The sequence below is a fragment of the Eurosta solidaginis genome, chromosome 1, assembly GCF_040869045.1.
Source record: "Eurosta solidaginis isolate ZX-2024a chromosome 1, ASM4086904v1, whole genome shotgun sequence".
In the NCBI taxonomy this organism is placed as follows: domain Eukaryota; kingdom Metazoa; phylum Arthropoda; class Insecta; order Diptera; family Tephritidae; genus Eurosta; species Eurosta solidaginis.
The window spans coordinates 367,185,834-367,198,293 of record NC_090319.1 but is presented as its reverse complement, the minus strand read 5'-3'; the positions used below and the strand labels follow the sequence as shown (position 1 = coordinate 367,198,293).

General features: G+C 36.1%; 1 protein-coding gene across 1 annotated transcript in view; it reads right to left on the bottom strand.

Moving 5' to 3' along the window:
• Positions 1-4,551: 4,551 nt before the first annotated feature.
• Positions 4,552-12,460, bottom strand: part of spg (dedicator of cytokinesis spg) — a 469,383-nt gene continuing 461,474 nt past the window's right edge. Inside the window, exons 10-14 of the mRNA XM_067762913.1 lie at positions 12,105-12,311; positions 10,234-10,408; positions 9,950-10,171; positions 8,654-8,890; positions 4,552-6,460 (exon numbers count right to left, since the gene is read on the bottom strand). Of these exons, the coding sequence (XP_067619014.1) occupies positions 4,700-6,460; positions 8,654-8,890; positions 9,950-10,171; positions 10,234-10,408; positions 12,105-12,311 (2,602 nt within the window). The 3' untranslated portion in view covers positions 4,552-4,699. The remainder of the gene's footprint in view (positions 6,461-8,653; positions 8,891-9,949; positions 10,172-10,233; positions 10,409-12,104; positions 12,312-12,460) is intronic.

Sequence of the window (12,460 nt, the reverse complement as noted above, 5' to 3'; positions counted from 1 at the left end):
AAGTTATTAATGCATATATATATATAGTGGATTAATATCTATAATATATAAAATCCAATTTGCAATTTCACAATTCTACGGCAGTTGAAATTGTTTGGTGTTGACAAAAATCTGTTTTTTTTTTTTTTTTAGTTTAATTTAGTAGTTCTTCTGTCGTATATGTACCAGTAGTTATTAGTGTTATATATATTTTTAAATGCCTTTACATAAGCTAGTATTAAAGTGATTGTGAGGATATTTTCGACAGTGGTACAAGTTCACTATTTGAATTTTTTCAGATACTCATTAAAGTCAAATTATGTTTTTTTTTTTCGAAAAGTAAATTATTTTCGGTTTCGTTAAAAGTTTGCTTCCTGTTTATTCTAACATTCGTTTTCATTAACCAGCACAATTTTGATTATTTATTGTAACTTTTTTATATGTTCGATTTCTTTTTTGATTTTCAAATAGTAAAAATTAACGGTAGAACAAAAAACAATACAGCGAAAACTACAAAAAAATGTGTGCTATTCTGTGGCAGAAATATGTAATGTTAAAAGCAATTGGCTCAGTGGATCAGCTGGTTTGTTCAAACAATTCTGTGGGGTATAAAGTTTATAGATAGTATAGACAATTTTTTTTTTTTTCGTTCCTGAGTTGGAGCTTTGCGACCGGTAATTATAAGGTAAGATTTAGATTTTTCTATTCCCTTCGCGTTTTGATGCTTTTGCATCATCTTCAGGGATTCTATTTTTTGTTTTTAATTATTAACTAGTTGCTTTTTTTTTTTTAATAAAACTAGACTTCCTGAAGAAGATACGTAAGCATCGAAACGCGTAGGAAAGAAAAGGAAAATTACATTTTGCTTTATAACAACCGGCCCTAAAGTTCCAACTTATAAAAAAAAATACATTTTGCCCCAATAAAAATTTTAAACATTAACATATAAATAACAAAATAGAAAATGTGTTTAAGAAATATATATTCTAAAAACTTAACCAAACAATGTGTAGAAAATTAAAAAAAATTCTTTGGGTTTCAGTATGTGTACACTCATTCAACATTTAAGCAATTTTAGTCTTCTTCTTTTCTCTAAAATTTATATTTGTAAATTAACGTTTCAGCAAAATTGAGCTTTGCGCTGACTTTGACTTATTAACTCAAAAAATCAAAATCATTTCGTTAGTAGCTTCATAATTAAAATCTTAAGAAAATAATTTTTGCTCGAAAAGAAACTCAATGCTAATAACTCCGAATTTCCTTTATTTTTTAACTACATCTACTCTTGCGAGTAAGAAAAATTGTATGCCTTATTTTAGTTCTTTTTCATTTTTATTACATTTAATACCAATTTTCAAAAACTTTTTTGAAAGAACGAACGTTCATCTCGCATAGGGAATGAAAGCCTTACATTTTTTGTTTGGTCGACGAAAAATTTTAAAATTCAAAACTGCACACTCAAAAAATGGTAGGTTTTTGGAAACGATTTTTATAATTGGTTTCATAGTAACCCCATAGCGGCCGCAGTGGTGTGGTGTTATCGTGTTCCGCCCACCACACCGAAGATCCTGGGTTCAAGCCCCGGGCAAAGCAACATAAAACAAAAATTTAGAAACAAGGTTTTTTTTTTAAATTAGAAAAAAACAGTAGCAGTTCGCCCCTCGGCAGTGATTTGGCAAGCACTCTCAGTGTATTTCTGCCATGAAAAACTTCTCAGCGAAACACATCTGCCTTGCCGATGACGTTTGAAGCCGGCGTAAAACATGTAAAAAAATTTGTAGGAAAAATTAATTAAAAAATACAGATGACGCAAATTGAAAGAGAGGCTCGACCAAAAATCTCTTGGGAGGTTATCGCGGCCTTGCATTGATTTTCATAGTAGCCCTTTTATTTGCAAGTTCAGCGTCAGCGTCTTTCTTAGTTCTTGTCTCAAATATAGACTGAAAAACCGGCGAACAAAAGCAATTGCTAAACCTCCAAATTTTGTCTTCAGTTGACATTTTTTGCATAGCTTTTTTAATAAAATAAGTATGAATAGGGTTAAAAATCACACTAAATCATTTTGTTTGAGGATACATGTGAACAGTGTTTTAACCTATTCACACTCACGAAAGCGACATTTAGAGCACCGATTAATTTTTCTAGGTTAACCTCTCGTACATATGTAGGTTTAAACTACCTTCTTTTCTTATATGAATAATAGCCGTGTTTTTTTTTTTACACGCGTATACGTTTACGTTTGCGCGTAAAAAAAACGTTTATTCTCGCTTAGATAATGCTTAGGAGACCCATCTAGCGGCTAGTGGCATATATCTGAATCAGTTTCCATGAATTGTGGACACGCACCATTTTAAGAGGTGATACATAGAATTAGTGTAGAGGTGAAACATAGACACATATTTCAGTATAATGCGTATTGAAATTTAGTAGTACTAATTTTATGCGCAGCAATTTCAGAGGTGTATTTAAAGTTTGACGCAGTCCATATAAAATTTAAGCGTAAACGTCTATAGATGTAAAAAAAAAACACAGCTAATATAGATTTATTTTAAGTTTACTGTAACTGAAGCTATGCAAACCAAACTCAAAAATGTTTTTGAAAAATTAAAAAAAAAAAATATACGAGATTTTCGAACTTTTTATTTTGAGTTTCCTGAATTTTTTGAGTAAGTAGTTTTGTATCCTAATCAATTCTAGTCTAATAAACTACAAATTTTCGGTGTCTCAAAATTTGCATCGATTTTCGAGAATTTTTTTTTAAAGGCTGTTATAGATTTTCCAACATACAAGGTGTAACATTTTTTTTATATGGATGAAAATCTGAAACACCCATAGGGTTGGGCTGCAAATAAAAGTGCGAAATTTTCGCAAAAATCTCGAATTTTCGAATTTTGTTAAAAACGTTTTGATATTGGTTTCAGTTACAATATTCATGAAGTTTTTCTTAAAATATCGAAAATACAAAAAAAAAAAATAATTGACGAAATTTGATTTTAAAAATTCCTGTTTCCTGCTGTATACGACAGGAAAAAATTTACAAATATATAACTTGAATTATTTTTGAGAGCTGACTTCGAACCCGCATACCACAGGTTACATAAACTTAAAAAAAAATATTATTGAAAACACCAACAAATTAAGAAAAAACTCGAATGAAGACCACATTCTTCCTTTTTTAGTTTATGTAGTATATTAATTTAAAAATTAAGTCAGTTTCGAAGAGAGGGTTGAATGCTAATAAAGTTATTCGTCTGAAAATATACCACGGATATTTAAAAAAATTGTTATGCAAAATATGGCAAATCTAAAAAAATAATAAACTTTTTTTGCACCTTTAATATGAGTTTTAAAACTTTTTCGACTAATAAAAATATAAGAAAAATACTTTAACAAAAAGTTTTAAACTTAACGAAATGATACGCAGATTTCACAGTATATCCTTAATCGGATTTATTTCGCCCAATTTGTGCATTTTTTTTGCTCTACCTATTAATTAAATGGATTTGTACGGAGCTACAACCACTGCCTCATTACAGCAGGAGTACTCAGAAGAAAGTTTCTTTTATTGCTAAACCGTAACGTCGTATGCAAATGCCAGTTTGCAAAAAAAATTTTTTTTTACTTTTCCATCCTTTTCAACTAAAAAAATATTTCCTTTTTGCAGCACTTGTTGTGATTGAAGCTCCGAAAAATTCGTGTGACTTATCTAGTTATTTGGTATGAAATATTTTAGCGTTTCAGAATTTTCGAGCAACAATTGCTATATTACCACTTACACATAGATACTCTTATACAATCTATCCCATCGCTGCCACTATCGCCCTAACACGCTATCACTCTATCATCGCTGCTCATAGCTAAATTCTGTTTGCGCATGTGCATTAGAACGTGAATGTTGACAACAGCGAGCGTGTATAAATGTGGTTTGAGCTTGCTTTCTACTCACATAATCCTCACTTGAATCATTCGTTGTGGATTGTTCATATTCATATACGTTACTACTAGTACTACTATATACACTTTGGCTGCCATAATGTGTCAACGATGGCAAAGGAGATTCAAAACGTACTGAAAGCGGTGGTGGTTCATAAATAGCTTCAGTCTCAACATCAGTTTCAGGATGATGCACAGTGAATGTTAAACCGCAGGAACAATGCTCCACCTTAGCTGCTGGCGGAATTTCCGTTTGGGTGAGTGGAAGAGAACGTGTTAACAATGGTGGCAGCGGCGGTGGTGTAGACAATGAGGATAACGATGATGATGCATGTACCAAAGCTTGTGCTGTGATGGTAGATGCAGTCGGTGCTGCTGGTGGTGGAGAAGGTGATGGTGAGGATAAACAGTCATGACAATAATGTGTGCTATTGTTGTAATGATCATAACGTTGAGTGGTGGCATATGATGATGATGATGAATACAATTGTGCAGTGCTGCTACAAGGTAATGATAATGATGTGACAGTTGCAGTTGCATTTGGTGGTGATTTGCACGGCCGACGTAATGTTTGAGCAACACCACTAAGACTGGTTAATGAAGTGAATGCCAAATGCGGTGCATGTGTACGTAGTAAAAGTGGTGGAGGCGGCGTTGGTGAGGGCGTTTGTGTAGTTATTGATGAAGTCTCAGTTTCAGTCTCTGTCGTGGTGGGGGTAGTGCAGGATGGTAGCGGTAGTGGTGCAAGCGTCCGTAATAACGGTTGATGGCAGCGACATATTGCAACTCAAAAAGTGTTACCATCATTATTCGAATCGTTCGCGCTAGTGTTGTTAGCGCCGCTAGCGTCACTTTTTTTCGAAGATGTAGAATAAATGTCATTAACGTTAATTCCATTCTGTTGGTAGCTATGATTGTGATTCAAATGTGTTGATGATGACATATAATGTGAATGATGTAGGTGTGCATGCGCATTATTTTGATTTTTATTAGCAGTGGGTATGGGCGAGGAGCTTGGTTCTTGTTCAAATGACGAAGACGAATCGTTTGTTCCTATAATATTTAGTGATTTTGGTGGTAGTGGGGGTGGTGGTGGCATTGGTAAATCTTCCATATCGAAAGAGCTAGCCGAATTTTCACTTTGACTTATATTGAGTGTAGTGTTTATGGTGTACGACGAACTTTCAAGGGTGCCATTTGATGCCATACGACAGTGATCACGATGATGTACCGTACTCAATGAATTCGTTGATGATTCTTCGCTTAAATTATTTAAATTATTAAAATCGTGTGAACTTGTTGTTGAAATGCCCGAGTCACGAAAATCGTTTGGGCCGTAACCGACAACATTCAACTGCGCTGTTTCACCAACACTTGACAAAGAGTGTGGTGGCTGATCTGCCTCGGGATCATCAAACCTTATATCCACCACCGCGTATTTTTGGCCTTGTTCTTGCTGCTGCTGTTGTTGTTGTTGTTGTTGTTGATGGTGTGCGGATAAAGGCCTGCGCGGCATAGAGCCAGCAGTTGGATATTGGCTATTCGAGAAATCATTTATAGCAATTGGATTCGAAGCACGTTTGTCGGGCGTTATGCCACGCGGTGGCAGCGGTGGTGCATTTGGTGAACTCGCTTGATTTGGATTGCGTTTAGGTGGTACTTCTGGTCCGTCTGCGACGCTCATGAAATTCTGTGAACGTGGCCGATTCGGTACAGGTGGCACCTTATCATGCGCCATTTCTTGTATATTTTTTATAGTTTCATTACTCAATGTTTGGTATGAATTATTTATAAGCGTTAGATTAGCACCTTCAACTGGACGCACTGTATCACCGGGTCGCGTGTATATATCGTCATGATCATAAAGGCCATAATGATTTGTTGATGGTGCAGTATTTGACATATTCGGGTTTCCTAAACTCATTGTGCGTTTTTCTGTTGGTAGTGGTGGTAGGGGTGTATTTACAATACTTTCGGAATGTTGACGCTTCAGTCGCCCCAGCCCTGATAGGCTTTGTTTCAATTGTGAAAAACGTTCTAGTAAACGATTGTGTAACGGTTGTACGCCAGGTGGTGCTAGCGTACCGTGCAACTCTAGCGCTTGTTCGAGTACTTGAATTTGTTCTAGAATAAGCCCTTTTAATTTTTGTACATTTCCCTGTTGCCCGTGCCCCTGTGGCGATTTTAGGAACTGTTCTGAGAAAAATGCCTCTTGATATTTACTAATACCACCCATCACATTTGCATCAATTATGCCTTGTAAACGCATCGAGAATGGATTTATGTTACGTTTTGGCTCGCTGCGATACTGTACAATTAGATCCCATAACTCTTTGCCAACATTATTCATTGTTTCGCATGCGAATTCTACTGGCGTGATTTCATGTACCGATTTCTGTTTCACTTCAAACCAACGTAAAATACCAGGAAGTGGGTTGGATATTTCGAGTTTTGTGCGTTCAATCCATAATGATTTAAATTCGTTGTCTTTATCGATCGGTCCTTTATATATGGGTCGATCATAGATGAAGCGTGTTACGTCGTTGACCTTCAAGGTGGAGAGAGAGAAGCATGTAATTAGTTCGACCGTGACTTAAACAAAATATAGAGGTTAGGTTAGGTTGAACTGGTCGGTCAATTAAGACCTCACATAGACTGAATGCGTCCATAGTGTTACCAGAACTTGTTGGCGACCAAATGGAAGAACCACAATTAGGTGCCAGGATTTATGTTATAGAATAACTCCTTCCTCTTGGAAAATACTTGAAGTTTTCTAGGACTAGCTTAATTGCTGCCTCGAGATATGGCAACTCTGCGCCCCTTATAGCTACAGCCTTGACCGAGCGAGCGCAGGACGCGATCACAGAGTGTGCTCAACGGTTTCTTCCTGTAGCCCGCATTTCCTACATCTGCTGTTACTGACGAGGCCTGATTTATAAGCTTGTGACGCCGTGCCCACTTAGTGACGCAACTCCCGTCTCCTTTTGATTTCCCTCAAACGGACTGGGACGTATACCGTACATTCAGCAAGTGCTGCACTCTCTGCCAACTCATCGGCCTTTTCGTTACCTTCTATCCCTTTAGGATCGTATAGATGTATAGTCCGGCGTGAGCGAGGTTTTTCGAATGCTTTGCATTCCAAGACGCTTCTTGATGAAGTACTGTGTTAGATTATTGCCTTAATCGCCGCCTGACTATCAATATATATATTGACTCGACTGCAACTTAAACCCGCTTCCTCCAGAATTTCTAGTGCTTCCTTCAGGGCTATGTTTTCCGCCTTAAAGACGGTGCAGTAATCTGGCAGTCTGTAGGATCTATGTATTTCTGGATCGACATAGTAAACTGCAGAACCATCAGAATACACGTGTATAATATGATCTGTAATTTCGGCACCCTAGCGCCAGCCCTCCTACTCAAATGTGACTCCGAATTCTCTTTCCTATGTCAGGGACGGACCATATCGCACACTAACTACAAAAGAGTCATAACATAAAATTTTTCAAAATCGGTTTTTTCCATAAACCAATTCACAGTACACATCGCTAACTGCCCCTTAAATTTCGTTGTCATTATTTTCTTCTTTAACTGGAAAATTACCGTTATGCCAGTTTTGGCGTTGGTTGCATCGCTTGCGCTGTATAAACTAATGAGTACTATTTTTAGTTGTGTCAATGTGCCTAAGAACAAGTGAACAGTTTTTTACGATAAAGCGTATTATTTTAAATTCTGACTATTTTGTTGCGAAAAAGTTTCAGCTTTGTTGTGTATTAATTAAAATTGTGTCTTTTTATACGTAAAGAGTAAGTAAATTTGCTTGTATTATTGTGAAATGTGCCTTTTTTTGTTGAAATAATTGTCATATATAATTATCATAAATAGTCATAATTAAAAATTGCTATATATTTTGTCCGTAAACAAATACTTACAACAATATTTCGTCAATTCATTTTATAATGAAGGTCTCCTTTGTAAAACTGGATTTCAGTATAACATTACAGACGTTTTCACATAAACCGTTTTTCTTCTCTCCTGAACATTTACATTTTTAAGTTGTGACTCGTTTGTAGTTAGTGTGCGATATATTCTATTTGCCCGATATTAGATGGCGCTATACTGCTATGGCCATACGGACTGACAGACGTAACTTGCTATGAAAAGGCAACCATTTTCTTGTTAGTAATCACTTTTAAGACACATTGTATGTGATTTCGTGAATTCCAGCTAATCCGATGTTGCATTTGTGCCGTTGTAACAACGATTACACTCGAAATGATCTGTTATACCAACTGCAAGTTTAAACGTGGGCGTTAAAACTGCAGTATTGTAACAACTGGGAGTTACCAAAACTTATGAAAATGAATTTAGGTATAATGGTTCAAAATACGATATATTTTGGTTTTGGAAAGGACTTCTTAGACCTACATATTACTATTACTCCTTTTAAATAAGACGTTAAATAGTCAAAACTTCTACATAGAATTTGTCTACGATGGTTCGGTCCGATTTTCAATATATCTTGGTTCTGAAAACGACCTTATCAGAGGGAAGTGTTGTTTTACAACAGAGATACATAAAATATACGAGTTGTTATGAGATAACATAAAAGAGTACCCAATTCAACGTCCTTAATAATATTAGGACATTTCACTTTAGAAACAATAGGAAATACTAAATAGGATTCCACTTCTGAAGCTGTTTCTTATTCGATACGGAAATAAGTTTAAGCATAAAAACTCACCTCATAAAATCTAGCTATTTTTTCTGGAACCGGCACCATTGCTGTCTTCAATGCTTGCGCATCACCTACTGGACGTACATTACTAATTTGTATGTATTGCTCCGCAGCGGTAAGAATCGAATTGTCTGGAGGACTGTTATTGGCCAAAATCTGGGCTATTGGAAATTCGGTTTGTAGACGTTGAGTGAAAGCACCAATACGTTCATATTCTAAGCCGCGATATACGAATTGTTTGTTCTGCAAAATAATAATGAAATAATAAAATATACCGGTTGTTATATCATATTGTAACGAATATTAGCATCACTAAGTTATACTAACATCACTAAGCGGTTGTTAAATGAAGGCACAACAACAATAAAGGAAGCTGCCACTCTTGTGTACATAAACAATCATCATTTACGCACGTATGTACATACAAGGCGACGGAGAGATACTCACAAGCGCATGTAGTCATCGGCCGAAGTAGTGCTCACACATACACACGCATATGAATATGAGAAACGCATAAACTACAAATATACATACATATCGCTGGTAGCCAAGCAAGAGATTCTAGAAGGCGAAACGTCTAGACTTTAGTAGAAATTTGCGAATGAAGCAACGGATAGTATATAAGCAGCGCAAGCTGAGTAATCGGTAATCAGTTTTAATTTAAGCACGCTATTGGTTGTGAAGTATAAGTGTTATTGTGCTTTCAAAGTAGTGTAATAAAGACCATTTTGCATTATTGAATATTGAAGTTATTTATTCAACAGTTTAGCAATTCGAACGTTAGTAGGTTTGGAAAAACCGGAATTTCCCAAAATTCGTTACAATATATACTATTTCTAATTGATGATTTTATGTACGGGTCCCTTTTTCGCTCTTATTTGGAATCAAAATCTATAAATAAAGTTTTGGTTGTAAAGATGGAGATTCGGGCTATTAGCGAGCTTTGGGCAATTTTGGTCGTAGAGCTTTTGTGTAGCTATATTTTATTAAAATAATTTGTTAAAAATAAATGATTGTGAGCACACAAAGAAATCTATTTGCACTATGGCACTATTGTGAATATTTGCACTGCATTACTGGCAGTTGATATCATACGCTAGATGGCAGCGCAAGCTGTCAGTTTTAATTGATTGATAGAACAGCTGATTTTTGTTGATATTTGATAAAAGACTTTTATATTGGTTGCGCAAGATGCGCACGGGTCCGGCTCGTAATAATAATAATAATAATAATGAAAAAAAATTTTTTTTTTAAATCATAAGAAATTTATTGTTCTTAAAAAAAAAAAAAACATTAACTTACCCGCACAAAAAGTGGAAAACCAAGTCCATAAAAACCAACGCGAAAATATTCTGGCTCCGGGCGCAATTGTGTCAAAATGTTTTGAAAGAACTTTGCTTCAAGTATCAATATTTCGCTAAGTTTGTTGTAATCAAAGCGGCGTGTCTCATAAAGTACGGCCAGTTCTTTGCATAATGGAATACCTTTCTCCCAACATTTGCCTTTGTCAAAATATTTGAGTATCTATAAGCACATTTAGAATATATAATACACGTTTTTCTTGAAAATATTATGAAGGTGTTTACCTCATGATAAAGACGCTCTTTTCGCTGCCATTCGGGCTGGCCAGTATGTTCATTTGGCGCGAAACAAAGTGATTGACGATCCCAATTTAACATGTCCGCATAAAGTTTTAGCGTGTAACCAGCCTCAGTATAGTTTTCGGCTTGCAAGTGCAAGTCGTGTAATTTATAAATATACCTGGAAGGAATGAACGTTTAATAAAATCAAAAAAGTATTACGAACCCTTATTTATTTTTTTCTACGCCTCTACCTTGTAGAACTATTTCGCTTCTTACCAATATTTTTGGGCCACCCGTGAGACAACAAAAGATTGGTATAGGCGGTTTTTGAAATTTGAAATGTATGTATATTAACCTGGGTCGATTTGTATGGACGAAAGTTAACCGATATCGCGCCATCAATTTTTCGACAGGATTTGGGCTCAGGAAAAAAATTTTCTATACGCGTACCCAAAAAAATAATTTTCGAGCCTGCGAAAAAAATGGCGAAAGGGTCAATTTTTCGATCAAAACACTCTCCAAAACCCAAAAAATAATTTTTTTCAAAAAACTGTTGTAAAATCGTTGGCGATAACAATTTGGGGTTGGGGAGTGTTTTGGTCGAAAAATGTACCCTTTCGCCATTTTTTTTCGCAGGCTCGAAAATTAATTTTTTGGATATGCTTAGTGGAACTTTTTTTTCCTGAGCCCAAATCCTATCGAAAAATCGATGGCGCGATATCGGTTAATAAATTGACCCAGTCTAATGCATATATCGATACCTGAGCGGAACATAACCTTATCTCTATTAAATTATTCAAATTAAAATTGAAAATTTTCAAAAGTTTGTTGGAATCTGGCGTTTTCAAAACGCTTCCAGGATAGAATATTCCATTCAGCAGTCGAGTGGTACGCTAAATAGGAAAAACTTTCCAAAGATGGTCATGGGCTGGAATTCATTTTTATATATATGACGCTTCGCGAGAAGAGGTCCCTAACTCGAATGTTGTTGATTTTACACAGCGAGCAGGTATATTATGTTGTTGTTGTAGCGATAAGAACACTCCCCGAAGGCCTTGGGGGGTGTTATCGATATTGATGGTCCTTTTCCGGATGCAGATCCGGCACGTTCCGGTAACAAGCTCCATTGAGGTACTAGCGCGACCATCTCGGGAACGATTTGGTATGACCACAAGAAACCTTCTAGGCCATACCGCCCTCCCACCCCCTAGATCCATAAGGAACTTGGGGTCGCCAGATCCTCGGCTGTTAAAGAAACAGGATTCGCCACGGATAGGTGAGGTTGACAATTGGGTTAGAGAAGCTATTTTTGCGCTGGCAACCCCTTCAAAGGGTTGCGCTACACAACCCCTTGAATAAATTTGGTATTTTAGTTGCCTCTACAGGCATACCTGCTGCTGGTATATTCTAAGCCCCTTAACCCGCTGGGGTAGGTATATTAGATTATTTCGCATGATCGCTTGTATACGATACAATTTCTGTCGACTTTGGCGGTTCATAACTGAACAAGTAATAAAGATATGGATCTTCGGTTTTTACCAATTTCGAGAAACCCTTAAAAATATAATGATCTCGCGGAGTGTCACAGATTCATACTAAATGCATCTTTATATTGCACATCTCTGGAAGTTTTCATGCTAGAGTATTTGTAACATCTCCAAAAACGAGGGATAAGAGAAAGGGACGTGGCACTTCCCATACAAATAGAATTTTCGCAGCCAATACCTCAGCACCACTCATTCTTCTCCCTGAACAAATTATTAAGTAAAATACTAAAAGTTATTTCGAATAAATTGCTTGCTAGCCTTTAGGCCAAATGTTGGGGAAAATAATGAATGCGCATCCGCCGGGATTTTAAATATTTTTATACTCACCTCAAATACATTTCCTTGCGATTTATTTCATTCTTATAGAAATTCAGTAAATTAACAGTACAAGACATTCGCTTATCACGATTCTCTTCGCCTTGCATCACACTGCGATAATCCAATAGCCGTTCTAGTAAACGTGTCACAGATGCTATGAACGCAGTACCAGCGTCCTTCCAGTTAGGATTCTCGGTTTGCACTTTTTCGAGTAAGCTAAGTAAGGTGTGATAAAAAATTATAATATAAAGTACATACATGGAAAATTAAATTGAACATACATAAAATCAAATATTTTCGAAAAATAAAGCCGCGCTTCACTACAAGTATTCTACAATTAATTGCTCGACTAACAGCGATGTTGT